We start from the raw sequence: 19,641 nt of genomic DNA on the forward strand, positions 1-19,641 counted from the left end.
TGCCCTAACCACGGGAAGACAGGGTGCTTAATACATCCTGCACTTCACTTGCAAATAGCATCCCTACGGAATAGCATCCCTGTAATCGCCAACTGCCTGCACTTTCTATAAACAATCAAGAGATATCGTTGATTCGAAAGGTTTTCTGTTAGGGTTTTAGTCTTGTTCTAAATGCACTTGCTGTTTTTAACTTGTTTAAATCACTTTGAGATGGTGGTTTAGAAACTGACAGATTGCTCATGATTATGATAATAAAATATACTACTACCACTACTATTAATGTTAATAATGTCCTTTCCTAGAGGCTCATTTTCTATGGGAACTTTAACCAACAGACAGCCTTTGGGTGTTAAAGTGTATTAGAGTTATTTCTTGTCTTGGGGCATTTTTTTCTGCATTGGGGTAGCACAGTCTCCTCCACTCCCCATGGGCAGATTCACCATATTTTTATTTAAATCATAGCAATCAATTCTAAATCTGTCTCTATGCTTATAAATCAGCACACCGATTTAATGCAAAATCTGTATCTTCTGGTGATGCATTTCTTCCTTTTGGGCTGTGAATATTTGCATATTTGAATTTAAATATTCACATGACTTCATTTCCCTCTTTTTAGGAGAACTTTAGAATGTTTTTTTTTGCCAGAAGCAGCTAAAATTTCACCTCTACAATATGTACAAGGATTCCCTCCTCCCCTCTTTTTAACCTGAATAACCCCCATTGTGAAGACAGTTGTAACAGAAGAACAGTAAGAAGACTTAAACACATAGTTCCTAACTTGTAATTTGTGGAGGGAGGCAATAGCAGCAGCAATGGGGGTGTGGAAGTGAGACTCAGGTGGCAATTAATTAATTCAGGTAATATTATGCAATGGAAGCAGGGCAGCAGCGGACTAAGAAAACCTAAAACTTAGAAATAAATTCCTTGCCCTCCAACCAAGAGCTCAGAGCAGCTGAGAGCACTTGTAGGCTGCATACTTTTTGCCATTCAGTTCATTTTCATTGTTAATTATTACTGTACTAGAGGTTATTTACAACCAAAATATTTAAAACACCCACCCCATATTTCCACCCTATAACTACAGTACAGTTGTATTTTATGCTGTGGTTTGGTTCCAGGGGTTCAATATGTGCACAAAAATGTGTACAGTTGTACCTTGGTTTTCAAACAGCTTAGTTGTCAAACATTATGGCTCCCGAACGCCGCAAACCCAGACGTGACTGTTCCGGTTTGCGAACTATTTTTGGAAGCCGAATGTCCGACGCTGCTTCCGATTGGCTGCAGGAGTTTCCTGTAGCTAATCGGAAGCTGAGCTTTGGTTTTGGAAGTCGAAAGGGCTTCCGGAACAGATTCCGTTCGACTTCCAAGGTATGACTGTATACTCAACCTTCCTCCATACGAGCATCTCAACTTTCCAGAGTGACTGTGCTGAGAGGTCCCTGTGAATCTCCTGGGATCTCCTGGGATCTCAAGACAGCCCTGTGATATCTCGTGAGTGCATCCCAGAACCAACATGACAAGGAGGGCCTTGTCCCCCCAAACAAGGCTGAGAGCTGAAAGGATATTTTTGCTCCAGGAAAACCTAGTGCAAAAAGAGCTTTGAAACTCTCCACCTTTATCTTGCAGAATTTCAACCCGTCAGTCTTCAGCTGCGTATGATTGAAGTCACATTAGTTCAATGCCCATAAGATGTACACAAAGCATAGCTAAAAGCGAACAGAATCCAAAATGAACCAGTAATTCATTTTGCATAGGGTACTTTGAAATAATACTGTGCTCACAAAATATCAGCAAATGTTAACGTTACTGTCCCCCAAAGCAACTCCTTAGCAATAATAATAATAATAATAATAAGTATCTGACTTCAGACTAGGAAGACAAAGCTTGCAAAATATGTAGGACAGGGATCAACTGTTCAAGACTGCAATGAACTGCTAAGCTATTATGTATTTATATTTGGTTCAGGTCAAGCTGATCTTCTCTCGCCGATCTTGCCTAATAAACAGCTGGCTAGTGGTTGTTGTTCCTTCGGCCAATGGACAGGGCAAGACTGTCCTTTCGCCTCCTTTCTGCAGTCCCAGGCCATCTGTCACGGCTATGAATTCAGCAGAGTTGAGTTTGCATATAACGCTTAATGTGGTTCCTGACAAATTTAAGGGGAAACACGGACCCTTTTCTCTTTTCTGAAACCACACCCACATCTTCCTCATCTACTGTTTGGAGGAGATATTGAGCCAGTTGTGATGTGGTAGCTGGAGTGTCGGACTAGGACCTTGGAGACCAGAGTTCAAATCACCAGTTGGCCACAAAGCTTACTGGGTGATCTTGGGCCAGTCACTACTTGTCAGCTGGACCTACCTTGCAGGGTTGCTCTGAGAATAAAATGGGGAGGAGAAAGACTATGCATGTCACCTTGAACTCCTTGCAGGAAAGGTGAGTTATAATTGAGATAATTAGATCAATAATGAATACCATAAACTGTGTCTCGTTCTCCCTCCCTTTTTTGGAGTCGTAGGAGTAGCTTCCACAGACCAGACCAGGCACTATATGGTTTTGTGGAATCCTTTATGTTTTTCTGACTAGAACCCTATGGTCCACTAACTGGAACCAGGTCCCATATAGTGGCTTTTGCCTGGTGTGCTTTTATGTGATGCGTGTGCTTTGTGTGTGTGCAGGTGCAGAACATAGATTTAAGGACCAGGGTTCCTCTAGGCATTTGCTTAGCCCACGAATCATGACTAGGTCACAGAATCCACTACTCCTGCTTAGTCTTTAGATGGTTTGGGCAGGATTTTTGTCAATTGGTCAGTCATTAATGGTTGAGGGTGTTGGGTTTGTTTAGCCTGGAGGAGAGAAGACTGATGTTCTAAGACATAATAGCCGTGTTCAATTATCTGAACGGCCGTCACATAGGAGATGGAGCCAGCTTGTTTTCTACTGCTACAGGGGATAGGACACAAACCAGTGGCTTCAAGTTACAAGAAAGGAGATTCCAGCTAAACATCAGGAAGAACTTTCTGACAGTCAGAGCTATTTGATAGTGGGGTGGACTTACCTTCGAAAATAGTAGGCTCCTCTTCTTTGAAGGCTTTCAAGCAGAGGTTGGATGGCCATCTTGTTAGAGATTCTTTAGCTAGATTCTTGCATTGCAGAGGGTACGACTGGATGACCTTGTGGTCTCTTCTGACTTTGCATGATTCTGTGATTTATTATCCCGTCACATACCCAGAGCATACTAAGAATAGAAACGTTGAAGATTAATTAAAAGATTTCCTTGTTTAAAATTCAGCATGATGCAAAAGATAAGATATGCACATATTTAAAATACTATATGATATGGAAAATAAAAACATGAGATACAATTTGCAATTAACGTGAAAGTTTCATCTTCGGAGACCTTTCAGCTGAGAAGCAAAACTTGGTCATTAATGTTGTTATTCTTTTTATCCGCCAAGAAATATTCCATTCCTGGGTCTTGCCAGAGTGTTTCTTCATAAGGGACAAAAGCTTTTTGTTGCTTGGAGATCTGCTGGTAGATCCCAATCTACCTTCTGTCCTGTCCTGCCATATATAGTGGCCATTTGCATGTGTTCTATTCGCATCTTGGGGTGTTAGGGATAATCCTTGTTAAAGGTACCTCCGTTGTTAATCCTCTTCTTGTTCTTAAGGGAAATTCAAATATCTCTTTTTGTAATGTTTATTTCCCAATAAACTGAGTCCCTTCCTCCAACTCCTTAGAATCTGCATCTCGGAGTGGCAGATGTCTGTCATATCTCTCTGGCATGCATAGGTGTATGTAAATGGACATGCATGATCTCAGAATGTCAGATTGCTATTTGCTGTGGACTAGCATACCCAGCCCCCCCGCCCCCGCCTGGACAACTGTCTGTCCAGATAAGTAAATTTATTAGACAGACAGGCAGTCTTTGAGTAGCATCTCTTCTAGACGTAGTATCTCTGTTATGAGATTCAAACCCTCTTGCATGTGATTTTTTAAAGATTTTTTCAAAGAACAAACTTACCAGCACACATTGCTTCAAATGCCACGGTAGGACAGACTGTTCTAAGATAAAATGGAAACCCTCTTAGAATCATAGAATTGGAAGGGACCCTGAGGGTCATCTAGTCCAACCCCCTGCGATGCAGGAATATTCAGCTGTCCCATGCAGGGATCAAACCTGCAACCTTGCTGTTATTACCACCACACTCTTGTCAGCTCTAACCAACTGAGCTATCCTGTCTTGCAAGGTCTCTGTTTCTGATGCTGTTTAAAATCCCCAAGGGCTCGCAAGGCCTCAGACGTGAATTCTGGTGCTTCATGAGGCACCGGAAGTTGTGTCGGGAGTCCAGCAATGTGGGTTCTGAGCACCCACAACAAAATTTTTGTGGGTGCTCAGGCCCCTGGGGCCCCCTATAGTTGGCACCCCTGACCTGATCCAGCAGGGCTGTTCTTGTGTTAAGCAGATAGTGTGTTAGCAGGTGATTTCTGGTGTTGGTGACAGAGAGCATCTAACATGTGGGCTGGTGTGCGCTGCTCTTGCTAACCAGTTTGTTACCAGGTGAAATTCAAGGTGATGAGGTTCTGCTTTTAACCTGAGCATTGATTGCTGAAGGTGTGTCTTCTTCCATATGACACCTTCCCATTCTTTAAGAACTTGCTTAGATTATTTTCTTTGTGTGCTGGTGGTCATTGTGGAGAGGGCTTCCTTGATGGCGGCCTACAGATTACAGAACCAGTGGCCTATTCATTCATTCATAGCATTTGTACCCTGTTCTTTAGCTGAAAGGGCTTCCAGAACTGCTAACGAAAATGAGTAGTAAGGCAGTCTTTGTCCTTAGGATTACATTCTTAAAGTTAAGCTTCTTGTAATGGACAGCTGGTATGGAGAGTTCAGGAAGCCTAATGGAATGATTGCTGCTGGGTAACAATTGAGGGAGCACATATGTCTTTGTCGGTACCCTAACGGAACAGCATCCAGCAGATTCAGGGCTGTGTCTCTTCAAAGGAAACTGTAAACAAGCTTTTAATGTTTGCCACATCTTTTGGGAGAGGGAATGCTCACTGTCTCCTTTACATAGTTGCATTGATGTTTTCACTGCATTTTTTTTTAAAAAAAATGTATTATTCTCCATCTGGAGAACAGCAGGCAAAATATTTTTCACAAATAAATATAAATGCAGAATGCAGCAGGTAAGAAATTTTTGGGAGGTTCAGACAGTAAACCTTAACATGAGAACAAAGGTTTTTGCAATGGGGCACTTTGATCATTCTTCTTTTTCCCTTTTGCATGCTAGAAGGGATTTTCTTAAGCCAGCCTCAAAAATTTTTATTTGCTTCTGAAATGGTTATGCTTTCAGGCTAATTTGTATTTGATGGAAGATTGATATACAGTAGCTGGGCCAAACAAGCATCTAGTTCTCACTGAGGTTGTCAGTCAGTACCAACTGACTGTACCAATTCAGACTGCACATGGGGGCCCATGTGACTGACAGTTCTTGCATGTCAAGAAAAAAGGACAAAGTCTTACACATTAAAAATGAGTTCTCTGGGTTGAAGACTTTTTACCTGACCTACTAACTCTTCATACATAGGAACCATTTTTGGTCGGGTACCATTCCATGATCAAAACCATCACCTGCAATCTGAAGCGGTACAGTGCAGGTTCTAGGTCAGACTACAATGCCCACCAGCCCCTGCAGGTCAGACTACAACTCCCAGCAACCCCTGCGGGCTGGACTACAACTCCCATCACCCCCTGCATCATATGGCCAGGCTGTAGATGCCTTGGTCACACACCCATCTCTGTTCATATGACTTTGTCTCTTTGCCAGATCAGCCCAAGTGAGCCACTGGTGTTTGTTGGTCTTTGCAGGCAGAACCCGGAGCACCAGCTGCAGCAGAGGCCTCCTCACCACCACAGCCCAACGTCTTCACTCACCTCCTTGGGCTCCATGACGCTCCTGCAGTCGCTGCCTCCCTCCAGGGTGTCTCCTTCCCAGCCTCCAAACACCCCTGTCCAAGGAGACCCTTTCTCCCAGCAACGGACCCAGCAGCTCTTTCTGCCCAGCCATGTCCACCAGGGAGAGCTTTACCGGCTGTGCCAGCCTGTGGTTGGGCAGCCGCAGCAGCATTTCCAGCAACAGCAGCAGATGCAAATGCAGATGCAGCAGCAACATCATCAGCATCAGCAAGGGGACTCCTACTCGGCCCTCAGCAGGCCCCAGCCGACCCCTTCCCCATACCAGCAGATGCCTGTCGACCCTTTCGCCATTGTCTCCAGGGCCCAGCAGATGGTGGAGATCCTCTCTGATGAGAACAGAGCTTTGCGCCAGGAGCTGGAAGGGTGCTATGAGAAAGTAGCCAGGCTCCAAAAGGTAAGAACTGGTGGTACCTCCCCATCCCACCCCCATTCAGTATCTCATTCTTAGGAGTGTAAGAAGTGCCCTTCAGACCGCTGCCCTTCCAAGTCCAGCATCCTGTTCTCACAGCGGCCAACCAGATGCCTGTATGGAATCCACAGGCCGGGCCTGAGCACAAGAGCCCTCTCCTGTCCTGCAGTTTCCATCAACAGCATTGTTGCCTCTGACGCGGAGGCCAAGTGCAGCCTCCATCATGGCTAGTAGCCGTTGATAGCTTTATCCTCCATTAATTTGCCCACTCCTCTTTCTAAGCCATCCGAGTTGTTGACCCTCACTGCCTCCTGTGGGAGGGAGTTCCACAGTTTAACTGTGCGCTGAGTAAAGAAGTACTTTCTTTTATCTGTCCAACATTCTTCCAACATTCAGCTTCATCAGATATCAGCAAGTTCTAGTTTTATGAGACAGGGAGGAAAACGATTCTCTATCCACTTTCTCCAGGCCATGCATAATTTTATGAACTCCTATTGTTTGGCCTCTTATTCGCCTTTGCTCTGAACTGAGAAGTCCCAAACGTTGCCACCTTTCCTCATAGGGGAGTGATGGCATTCTCTTCATCATGTCTTGGTTTAGCCTGCATGTATACTGTTGGACCACATTTGCTTTTGCGTACATATGCTGCTGTCTTGCTTATGGCTTCAGAAGACCCTTGCACAGTGGCTGAGACCTGCTTTGTACAGAGAGAGTCCTGGCTTCAGTCCCCAGCAGCATCTCTAGAGAGGGCTGGGCAAGTCTGGCCTGAATCCTTGGAGAACATCTTCCGGTCAGTGTGCATAACACTTGAGCCATGTTGACCAAGAAGGCAGCTTCCTGTGCACATGTCCTAGAAATTGTAGCTTTTGTGAGGGTGTTGAAACATCTCTCGTTGACCCACAAAACTTTGCGTTTTTTGGAAAGGTGGAGGAGACTCATTTCATAGAATCATAGAATTGTAGAGTTGGAAGGGACCCTGGGGTCATCTAGTCCAAGCCCTTGCAATGCAGAATCTCAGCTAAAGCCTCCATGACAGATGCCCATCCAACCTCTGCTTAAAAATCTCCAAGGAATGAGAGTCCGCTACATTCTGAGGGAGTCTGTTTCACTATTGAGCAGCTCCTACCACTAGAAAGTTCTTCCTGATGTTTAGTCAGAATCTTGAAGCCATTGGTTCAGGTCCTACGCTCTGGAGCAGGAGAAAACAAGCTTGCTCCATCTTCCATGGGACACCCTTTTAGATGGCTTGTGGCATCCAGTGAAGCTGAATGTTGGCAGATTCAGGGCAGACAAAAGAAAAGACTTCTACACAGCATAGAGTTAAACTATGGAACTTGCTCCCACAGGAGGCAGTGATGGACATCAACTTGGATGGCTTTAACAGAGATTTAGACAAATGGATGGCTTTAACTTGCATGGCTTTAACAGAGATTTAGACAAATGGATGGAGGAGAGGGCAATTGATGGCTACAAGCCAGGGTGTCATGCTCTGCCCTTCACAGTTGGAGGCAGTAATGCTTCTGAATACCAGTTGCTGGAAACCACAGAAGGGGAGAGGGCTCTTGCTTGTGGGCTTCCTTTTGAGGCATCTGGTTGACCACTGTGAGAACAAGATGCTGAACTAGATGGGCCACTGGTCTGATCCATTGGTCAACCTAACTCGGTATTGTCCACACTGACTGACAGCAACTCTCCAGGATTTCAGACATGGGGTCTCTACCAGTCCTACCTGGAGATGCTGGGGCTTGAACCTGGGACCTTTCACATGCAAAGCAGATGCTCTGATCATTGAGCTATGGCCCTCCTTCTCCCATCCAATTTTCTCAGGACCAGACCTGCTTGCTTCAGTACCAGAACAGTATCGTGTGCCTTTGGTTCACTGAGTGAAAGGTGTTCTGTTTGCAACATGGTTGTGATCTGCGTTCTTTTGCATAAGGTCTAGTCATTCATTCCCCCACTACCACCACAAAGCCTATATATGTTCATGCTAAGTACTGTTATATAGTGGATAGGTAGGTAGGTACATGATGATAGATGATGATGATAGGATAGATAGATAGATAGATAGATAGATAGATAGATAGATAGATAGATGATAGATAGATAGATAGATAGATAGATGATAGATAGATAGATATAGATAGATGATAGACAGATGATAGATAGATTAGATAGATGATAGATAGATAGATAGATAGATAGATAGATAGATAGATAGATAGATAGATAGATAGATAGATAGATGATAGATAGATAGATAGATAGATAGATGATAGATAGATAGATGATAGATAGATAGATGATAGATAGATAGATAGATAGATAGATATAGATGATAGATAGATAGATGATAGATAGATATAGATAGATAGATAGATAGATAGATAGATAGATAGATGATAGATGGATAGATAGATAGATAGATAGATAGATAGATAGATAGATGATAGATAGATAGATAGATAGATAGATAGATAGATAGATAGATGATAGATAGATAGATAGATAGATAGTAGATAGATAGATAGATAGATAGATGATAGATAGATAGATAGATAGATAGATAGATAGATAGATAGATAGATAGATAGATGATAGATAGATAGATGATAGATAGATAGATAGATAGATAGATAGATAGATATAGATAGATAGATGATAGATGATAGATAGATGATAGACAGATGATAGATAGATAGATAGATAGATAGATAGATAGATAGATAGATGATAGATAAATAGATAGATAGATGATAGATAGATAGATAGATAGATAGATAGATAGATAGATAGATATAGATGATAGATAGATAGATAGATGATAGATAGATAGATAGATAGATAGATATAGATAGATAGATAGATGATAGATGGATAGATAGATAGATAGATGATAGATAGATAGATAGATAGATAGATAGATGATAGATAGATAGATGATAGATTAGATAGATAGATAGATAGATAGATAGATAGATGATAGATAGATAGATGATAGAGAGATAGATGATGGATAGAAAATGCATGCATAGTTTTCTTTTCTTGTTTGCTCCAGCTGGAAACAGAAATTCAGCAAGTTTCAGAAGCCTACAATAACCTGGAAAAGTCTTCCACAAAGCGGGAGACTCTGGAGAAGACCATGAGGAACAAGCTGGAAGGAGAGATACGAAGGCTGCATGACTTCAATAGAGACCTCAGAGGTAAATTTCTGTTTGTACATGAGTTTAAAGCAGGCTCCAGCTCCCATCAACCCCTGCCAGCAAAGCCAGTGGTCAAGGATGATAGGAGTTGCAGTCCAGGAACACATTATGCCAATGTCATTTTCTTCCAGGTACAGGTGTTCCAGTTAGAGCCATGGCTACTGTGCAGGCTAATAAAAATCACCTTTGGCCACTAAGGCTACCAGCATTTCTCTAAACAGATGGTTCCAGGAGTGCAGACACAGGCATTAAAAAGACATTTAAGATACTCTACGTGTTAGCACTGATAACTGATGACTGACTAATGTATGTAATTAAGATTAGTACTATGATAGAAAAAATTTTGATTCTAATACTACACTATTTATTTCCCTTGTAAATAATTTTTATTGGCTTACAAGTCTTAGCACGCCTCCCCTTACAACAGCTCTGTGTAGTAACTTGGACTGGGAAAACATTGGTATCCTGCTTGCCTGCGAAACTTGCTGTATGGCAACTCTGAGAACTCACCCATTCATTCATTTTATATCCCACCTTCTTTCCTCCACAAGGAGCTCAAGGTGCTATACATAGTTCTTCCCTGGCTCATTTAATCCACACGACAACCCTGTGAGCTTGGTTAGATTGAGAGGCAATGAGTAGCCCAAAGTCACCCAGTGAGCTTCATGGTTGAGCGGGGATTTGAACGCTGGTCTCCTAGGTCCTAGTCCGACACTCTAACTCCTACTCCACACAGGCACTCTGTTCTGTTGAGAGCGTGTGACGAACTCCAGGTTGTCTGATAGGGAGATTTCTACCCAAGTGCAGCATTCTCTGTCTTCTGACTCTGTTGTAGCGACACAGATGTTGAATTGTGCCATTGTGGCAGTTTGCCATACCTAAAAGCTCTCTAGCCTATTTTGAGAAATTCTATGCTTAAAACTTTTATTTATTTATAGCTTTTTCTAACTACACCCTTCAGCCAGGAAAGAAGTCTTGGAGGGTGTTTTCAGATCAGTTTTTTAAAGAAAGAAAGAAAGAAAGAAAGAAAGAAAGAAAGAAAGAAAGAAAGAAAGAAAGAAAGAAAGAAAGAAAGACTGTCACTGTCCTCAGGCACACCATCTAAAAGACACAGCAGAAAAGGCAAATGAGTGGGGAAGGAGGAGAAAATAAGCAAACTCAGATACCAGAAGAGATCTTCTAATGAGCAGCTGAGATGTAAACAATTCAAGGGGGAGGAAGGGCTAATAACAGCTGGTTTCTCAGGTGCTCCAGTAAAGTGACCCTGCACCTCTCCTTCTCTCCCACTGCCCCCTCACCACCCCTGATTGCCTAACAGAGTCTTCTTGAAATGCTGTTGCACTTATTTCTTCAGCCATGAGAACTAGCCTCCATTGTGGCCAGTAGCCATTGATAGCTTTACCATCCGTTAATTTATCCAGTCATCTTTTATTGCTATCCACTTCACTGCAACTTGGTATCAGCTCCAGCCGGAGCACCAGATTGATTGAGGAAGCTTGGTGTTAGAAAAACGTACAGTATGCTAACTGCAATTAGCTGTGCGGATTCTGTAAAATGTATTTATCTTCTCTTCTGCAGAGCGTATGGAAACAGCCAACAAGCAGCTTGCGGAGAAGGAAGGCTCTGAGGATAACAAGAAAACCATCTGCCAGCTCTTTGCACAAAGTGAGTCTGAATTTCTCCTTTAATATGGTTGAGGCCTGTTGCAAAGTTGGGCTTGAGGTGACAGCTGTTCAGAAATCACTAAGGCAAGCAGTGGGTGGGCTTGGGAATGGCTCAGCATAGCATAAGATGGTGAGATGCTGGCGGTGTCTTTAAAAAAAATTAGGCGCAATCAGTGCTGCTCATAGTGATGAGCAGTTTCACTTTCCCACCCTTTACTCACTACAGTTCTTGACTTCCACACGTTCACACTTCCCCTGAACATTTATTTGTTCTCCCCCACATTACCGCTACCTTTCCTAAATTGCACTGGGTGTAGTTCTATAGTGCTGAACAAAGTGAGAGATTATAGAATTCTCCCAGCTCTTCCTGGAGATGCCAGCAGGGATTTCTTTTCTGGCTCATTGAACTAATGCAAAGGGAGCAATTTACTAAGCCTTCCCTACATGAGCGAACCTATTTTTTTTGCTGCAAAGAAGCATTAAAATTGAGCTACAAACCACAGACAAGTACACACAACCTGCTTTCTCCCGAGGTAGAACACTGGCCCATCTAGCTCAGTATTGTCAACACTGGCTGATAGTGGCCCTCCAGGCTTCCAGACGTGGAGCATGCCCAGACCTTGCAGGAGATGCTGGGGACTGAACCACGCTCAGAGCAGACGCTGTACCACGCTCAAAGCAGATGCTCAGAGCAGATGCTGTACCTCAGAGCTCCAACCAGTAGACAGCACTTAACTGTGTTGCCATTGCATTAAAATTAAAATTGCAATTTAAAAAAATGTTATTTAATGATAGGATTACTAGAATGTGGTCTATGTGGGGCTTGATCCAAAAGCTGCAGTTAGTGCAGAGTGCTGTGGCACAATTGGTGATGGGAGTGAGACCCTGTCAGCATATAACATTTATAAACAGAGCCCTACCACTAAAATCTCAATGTGAATACAGTGTAAAATTCTGTGTGTGATTATCTTCTGCTTCCATTCTCTCCGCACCTGCAAGACTGGCACTGCTTAGCCTGTCTGCTGGCTGGATAAAATCTGGTTCTGTTAACAAAATGACTTGGTGTGATTCCTTAGGCATGGGATGATGCCGCAGCTTGGAATGTGCTTTCTCCTGTGTTGTCAGGGCTGGATGTATTTTATTCAAGAGGTGTGCATTCTGCAGCTGAGTCAGTGTTGGCATCCAACCGGTAGAATGCTGAGAACCACAGCAGCTCCACAAAAAGCAGCACCCTTGGTGAATTCATTCTTCATTTCTGCCGCGCCACCTCATGCCTTAGGCATGCCTGGATTATCCTGTTTGTTTTGTTTTGTTTTTTAACATAGTAACCCGTAAAATGGGTCTTGTTTGGACACCTCACTGCAGAGGTTCCAGATAGTTCATTCTTCGTAAAACACTTCTTGTTGGATTAAAGCAAGCCGCGAATCCATTCCATTTGGGATTCATCTCGTGTGTGTGTGTGCTTGCTTCAGCCAAATCAAATGTCCTTAGTTGAAGTCCAATTTTCACAATTCCCTTGTGTGGGGGTAGACTCACTTCTCTCCCTCTAATCACCCAACCCAAATCATCCAGATCCTTAATCACTAGCACAAAATGTTGTTTTTGCACACCACATTTGACTTTCCTTCACACGAACAAGGAATTGCACAGTTAGGATCTATGTTTGCATGGGTGTTGTCTGTCTCATTTGTAGCAAACTCCACTGTGGAGTTCATGTAGCTAAGGAATGGGGCGAAGGCTGGACTTGACCAAAGCAGTCAGATAATCTTCCTGGGAATTAGGTGTGCGAAATCACTCCTGCTAGCCATATATTATCCTTTTCTGTACACGGTGAGGCACTGAATTCGACATCTGCAAGAGCTATGATTTTTGAGGCTGTTAATATATAAAACACAGGTGGACAAACATCAGGCTTGCAGAATCATAATTTGTTTTTTTACTAGAATTTGAGATCCACCAGTGTCACGGCCTGTCACATGGTTGTAGTAGGGATAAAAGTGTCAGGGGGGAACCATGCCAACTGCCTTGCACTCCTTGGAGGAAAGGTAGAATGAGGAAGGGTGATACGCATTTTAAAAGAAACAGAGATTTTAAATGGATTTCTCAGAAGACGACTCAGACTTTCTCCTTGCCCTTCTGCCCATTTTCTTAAAAAGTTTTCCTTCCACTCCCCTTTTATTCGGACAGACAAAGAAACCCAGAGGGAGAAGGAGAAGCTAGAGATCGAGCTGGCTGGAGTTCGCTCTGCTAATGAGGAACAGAGGAGGCACATTGAAATTCGCGACCAGGCTTTGAACAATGCTCAGGCCAAAGTGGTGAAACTGGAAGAAGAGGTAAGGCCCCATTCCCCAGCTCAGAGGAGTTGCTGGAGGTTCTCGTCACATGTTCAGTCTGTTTCTTGTTTCACACTTTTGTGTTTGCATTCTGTCATCTACATTCACTTTTAACAGAAAAGCAAAGAAAGTCATATCAAGTTGCGCAGTAGCATAAATGATTCTTATTAATCCATACAAATTATCCAGATGCCCATCATATAATGTCCTGGGAGCAGCACAAAAGCTTTTTTCATATATCTCAAGAGAGTCATGAAAGAATATAGTTAAAGCTGTATATCTCAGTTTAGTCATATCTGCAAAGGTCCCTTAGAGAGTTTAGAAAGTTTGAAAATTGGTCTTAAAAACAAAACATATTGAAAAGGAAAACCTCCACTGCTTTCATCTCAAATAAGTGAGATCCCAACCAGCATTTGTGCTTAAAGCTCTTGCGAAGGGCCAGGTTGGTACTTTTCATTCCTCTTGCAAATTAATGTGGATGCTTTTCCATGAATGAGCATCAGTTAAACTTATAGGATCTGCACTGCTAAAAGGCAGTAAGAATGGAATGTCCTTAAGGATGCCAGCTTGACTGCCGGACCCCCTTTCTTCAAACACTCACTGAGCATTATTAAGGAAACTAAAATCCCTAAAAGACTTGCCCTTTTCTTTTTTACTGTAATTTTCCAAAACACCATTGTGTGAAGGGTGTTTGAGTTCTGAAAAGGAGAACTAGGCCTATGATTTTAGCACCGACTGGTTATCAAGCTGTTATAGGTGGTTTGGCCAGATCCTTTGTGTGCTTAGTCCACATTTCTGAGCCCGTAATTGTAAATAATTTCCAATCTAGCCTTACGAAAGAAGAAGGATTTTGCCAAGTGATGTTCTTGGCACATGTAGATAATTGGTGTGTGTGTGTGTTGTGCATGCTGCTTCTTCACTTTTCTTGCTCTCTTGACTCTCCTCTGCTTGCTTAACCTTTTCCAGACTCCTTTTTAAGAGGATGATTGGGCATAGTATTGTGAAGGCTGTTTTCATGCAAGTCCAGTTGGGCCTCTGAGCTCGCTTTTGGAAATAAAGTAGGGTGGGGTGGCTTCATTCCTGATGCCCAGATAACAAAATTGGACGGTGGCATGCTTATTCTTCAGTGCGTCTAGGACAGCGGGATTTCAGTCTTTGCGCAGCTGGGTATGTGGGGAATAAAATGGGGAACTGTGCTCTCTTCCTTTCTCTGTTTTTTTCTTTCCATGCTTCCAAAAGTAGCAATGGGGGGCGGGGGGCTTGTAGATGGGGTGGGCTACATGAGTTCATTGTGCAGGTGGGGGAACTGGGCTGGCCAGCGACTGGTGGCTGTTGTGGTCCAGGGTATCTTGGGGTCACCAGGGTGACCAAGGCTGTAAAAGAAAAGAAAGAAACCCTCATGCAATGGAATGCTGGTGCTATTGTGTTTTCAGTACAAAAGTTGGAGGATGGTTGCAGCTGCTAGATTATCTTATTTCAGAGCAGCTGCATTAAAAACGTAAAAACCTGCTGGATCAGACCCGTGGCCCACCTAGTACAGCATCCTGTTCTCCTAAACAGTTGCTTGCGGGAAACCAGTACACAGGATTCAGGCACAAGACCACTCCCTACTCCTGCAGTTCCCAGCAACTCAGAAGCATTCCAGATACTCAGAAGCATTGCTTCCTCCAGCTGTAGAGGCAGAGCACAGCCATTGTTGCTGGTAGCCCTCTCCTCCTTCATGAATTTGCCCTAATCCCCTTTTAAAGCTGCCTTGGTTGTCTTCCCATCTCCTTTGAAGAGAGGGGCTGTTTTCTGTGTCTGCGCCCTGGAAGTCTTCTCTCACCCAGATTTTAATAGGAGCTGGAGAAGGATCCATCTCTGTTACGAGACAAACATTGCCAAGCGTCTTGGGACTCATTCCCAAACTGTGGCAGCTCTAGAGTTATGGCTGAATGATTGCTTGGAATTTTTGACCCGCTGGGAAGACATCTTGTGCTTTGGGTCACTATGCAGAATATGCACCAAAAGAATTTTTGAAAATAAGGGAAGGTTCCTTGATCAGCATCAACAGGGATAATATGGCCATGGTTTTCTAATTGGCTTTCTTTCCACCGAATAACTATTGTGGTGATCAAATCCAAGCTGCTAATAGTATTTGTTTCAAAGTATACTTTTCAAATTTTGGTTTTCTCCGATAGTCTGCAGTTGTTGTAGCCAAGCTTTTCCCTTTGTTATATGGGAAGATATGAATTCCGTTTCTTTCCTCAAATTCCTTAAAATAAAAAAGAATATTTTTATTAAAGTTTTTCACAATACAATAAGATAGCCGCTACTATAACTACAAGCAGAACAAGTAGAATATAGATTCCTCTCCCAAAGGCAATTATCAGGGCCCCCCAACATATCAGTCCCTCCCATCTCTCACCTGGGACCCTTCCTTTCTCCTCCCAGCCACTCACCCTGGGAGGGGGGGACAACACTTCCCTGTCTCCCACCCAGGGTCCTCCATGAACCATCCACCACCCACATGAATACTTAATTCCCTGGACTTTAACAAAGGCCCCAAGCATAGGATTCTAAAGAAAAAATAAAAAGAAGAAACAGAGAGAGAGAGAGAGAGAGAGAGAGAGAGAGAGAGAGAGAGAGAGAGAAGAGAAAAGAAAAGAAAAGATAAAAGATAGATAAAACGGACTTCCAATTTTCCATTTGCCAATTGCATTTAAAAGAAATAATCAGTCAGTCCATGATAACTTCCATCTTCTCCACTTTCTGTTAAACAGTATTTCTTTTAAGTCAAAGCCTCTCAGAATCATTCTTTTCTTTTCCCCCACCAAAGTCCAAGTCGGGTTCCCAGATTATTATTATTGGTAAATATCAACCAAGTTTTTTCTTTAATATTAACTTTACCTCCATTAATTCCCACCACCAGTTTCCCCTTTGTTCTTAGAGACAGGAAGTGGCTGTTACAAGTTTTCTGATTGTAAATTTTAATCAGCAGAGAAATCTCTGTAATTTGCATTTTTCTTGTCCCAGAAGTATTTAAGAGGGTTGTTACGTGGCGTTTGGGCACAGTGTCAGCTCCTCAGCTTGCTGTCTCATTCTGTCACCCATCCAAGCCCCCAGGTGCAGGAAGCAGAGAACAGCCTTGATCAAAGCATTTGAGGTTTCTCCTATTTGATCGCTCTTATCTCCCAAAATGATTTAATAGTCAGACCATCTGTCTTACTATCATCAATCACCACATAGTTATCTTCTGTCAGCGGAACTGATAGAGAAGGTCAGTCCGCTATTCCTTCTCTTGGAAGTGTGGGGTGGGGGGGATATCACCATATCAAATTCCAGTGAAGGCTTTGGGGTTTTTTGTGGGGTTTTTTGCAGTGTGTGTGTGTGTGATTATTTTACTCCTCGCCTCAAGTGCAATATGGTTGATGTGCTCACCCAAGAATATTCATTTTACTCATCTTTTCCACCATTTATTGCATTTCTATCCCAATGTTCCCTCCAAGGAGCTCAAGGTGGCATACACGGCTCTCCCCCATTTAATCTACCCCATTTAATCTACACAACCCTGTTTAATCTGTTTAATCTACCCCATTTAATCTGCACAACAACCCTGTGAGGTAGGTTAGGCTGAAAGGCAGTGATTTGCCCCAAGGTCACCCAGTGAGCTTCATAGCTAATTGTGGGGAACTGAACCCTGGATTCCCAGGTCTTAGTGCAACACTCTATGACTAGGACACCATAGATATAACATGTCTGTCTATAGTCTGTGTGTGTGTTTCAAGGGTCCATGCATATGCAGTGCCACAGAAATTGCTGGGTTGTTTTTAAACTGTTTTAAAAAAACAAAAACGCTCCATTTTGGTCTGTGAGTAATTTTCCAGAGGTGCTCTTTGACTTATAACTTATTTTAAAATAAGCAAACAGAAAGTGGGAAAGAACTGACCAGATGGGTTTGGCTTGAGTTGCTGTTGAGGCACGGTGGCGCTTCGTGACGTCTGGTTCTCAAAGGTTCTGTGCAACAACTCAGCAATGCTCAAAACCCTCCCATTCAGAATACAGGTTTATTCTCTAATCAAAAGATAAGGAAGTACATACGTACAAGAGAAGGAACACATAAGAGAAATAAGAGTGTATGGAGAATAGCACTTGCAGAGAAAATAACTCAAGATGTCGCAGTATTGAAGGGGGAAAAGAAACTGGAAACTTTCTATGCCAGTTGGTGGCTATTCAGTACAGATCTGACTTCCTGATTGCTTTCCCTTTGTTAAAGTTATGTTTGTGCGTGTCCTTTCTCCTTCAGGTTTCGGAGACTATAATGATTTGATGCATAAGATCCCTGTTGTAGAAATGGCAAAAATAGATACTAAACCAACACGAGTGATGATCATAGAATATAAAGGAGGCAGTGGGGGACTTTAGCATTTTTTCTTTGTATGGATATTATCGTGTCCATTTAATGTATATTAATGCAAAATCAATAAAAAGATTAGGAATGAGGAGAGAGAAGCAATGCTGGACCAAAGCACTTGGCTGATGAAATACTTTTCAGCCATAGCCGGCATCTCCTTGAAGCAAAATTATTTCTGCTCTTGGAGAGGCCTGTGATGTTTAGCTGGCTCGAATCAGTTACTTTAGTTGGTTTAAGAAGGGTTTGATCAATTAAAAGTGTGTCTGCAATGAACATCAGTTTACAAAAAAAGATAAAACAATTAAATTAGCAATACAAAAAAATCAACACCCATAATTTAGAATTTTCAGAAAGTTAAAATAACAATAGACTAAGAACAGATTAAAACTTGTCAAGTTTTAATGTCAAGTTTCTAAGCAGTTGGGTAGGCCTATCTGAATAATAATGTTTAGCACGTGCCAAAAAGCACTGTGAAGGCGCCTGCCTGATGTCAATAGGCAGGGAGCTCCAAAGTGCAGGTGCTGCCATACTAAATTGTTTGAATTGTTGTCATCTGCTCTGGGACCTCTTGGTGGTGGTGGTGATGATCATCATTATTAATGATGTTTTGGACTGCAATTCTCATCAGCCCCAGATAGGATAGCTGTGTTCCCATCACCAACCCCACCAACATAGGACTGTCCTGGCTGGGGATGATGGGAACTGTAGTCCAAACCAGCTTGCAAACTCTCCAGCTGGTCAGTGGGTGTGAGAACAGAGTCCTGGGCCTTTGACCTGCCCAGCTGGCTCTTCTTATGTTCTTATAATGTCCTGCATGCAGTGCCTTACCGCTGCGCTACAGCCCTTCCCCCGATTTGGGGAGACAGCAAAAGGGTGGTTGCTGCCCTCCCCCTGCTGTGCTTTTGGGATGACTGGGGGGAGAGGGAATCTGGGTTGCTGCTCTTGACAAAGGCTTGATGGAGCTAGCAGGTGCTGTGATGCTTCTGGATCCTGAAGGAGCTTCACCACCTACACTCCCCCCCCCCTTTTTTTCTTTTAGTTGAAGAAGAAGCAGGTTTATGTTGAGAAGGTGGAGAAAATGCAGCAGGCCTTGGTTCAGCTGCAGGCGGCCTGCGAGAAGCGCGAACAGCTGGAACACCGACTGCGGACACGGCTGGAGAGGGAACTCGAATCCCTCCGGATGCAGCAGGTAAGAGGATCTTAAGCAGAACTCCACCTTCCAACTGAGTATTGAAAGTGTTGGTGCTGCCCTTTAAAGCCCTAAACGGCCTTGGCCCAGTAAACCTGAAGGAGCGTCTCCACCTCCATCATTCACCCCAGACACCAGCTCCGAGGGCCTTCTGGCAGTTCCCTCACTACGAGAAGCAAAGTTACAGGGAACCAGGCAGAGGGCCTTCTCGGTAGTGGCGCCCGCCCTGTGGAACGCCCCCCCCCCATCAGTTGTCAAGGAAATAAACAACTATCTGACTTTCAGAGCACATCTGAAGGCAGCCCTGTTTAGGGAAGTTTTTAATGTTTGATCTTTTATCATGTTTTTAATATTCTGCTGGGAGCCACCTAGAGTGGCTGGGGCAACCCAGCCAAATGGGCAGGGTATAAATAATAGGAGGAGGAGGAGCTGGGCTTCTGGTTTTTAAAAAGCCCTAGTGAAACTTATTTAA

The 19,641-nt window shown here is 43.2% G+C and overlaps 1 protein-coding gene across 3 annotated transcripts in view; it reads left to right on the forward strand.

The window, feature by feature from the left end:
• Window positions 1–19,641, forward strand: part of AMOT (angiomotin) — a 69,066-nt gene that overhangs the window by 40,086 nt on the left and 9,339 nt on the right. For all 3 annotated transcript variants that reach the window (XM_081897794.1, XM_081897793.1, XM_081897792.1), the window contains 5 exons: window positions 5,874–6,375; window positions 9,446–9,590; window positions 11,169–11,255; window positions 13,442–13,587; window positions 19,020–19,169. In XM_081897794.1, coding sequence (XP_081753920.1) covers window positions 5,874–6,375; window positions 9,446–9,590; window positions 11,169–11,255; window positions 13,442–13,587; window positions 19,020–19,169 — 1,030 coding nt within the window. The remainder of the gene's footprint in view (window positions 1–5,873; window positions 6,376–9,445; window positions 9,591–11,168; window positions 11,256–13,441; window positions 13,588–19,019; window positions 19,170–19,641) is intronic.

The sequence above is a fragment of the Podarcis melisellensis genome (genome assembly GCF_964234715.1).
Source record: "Podarcis melisellensis genome assembly, chromosome: Z".
Taxonomy (NCBI): Eukaryota; Metazoa; Chordata; class Lepidosauria; order Squamata; family Lacertidae; genus Podarcis; species Podarcis melisellensis.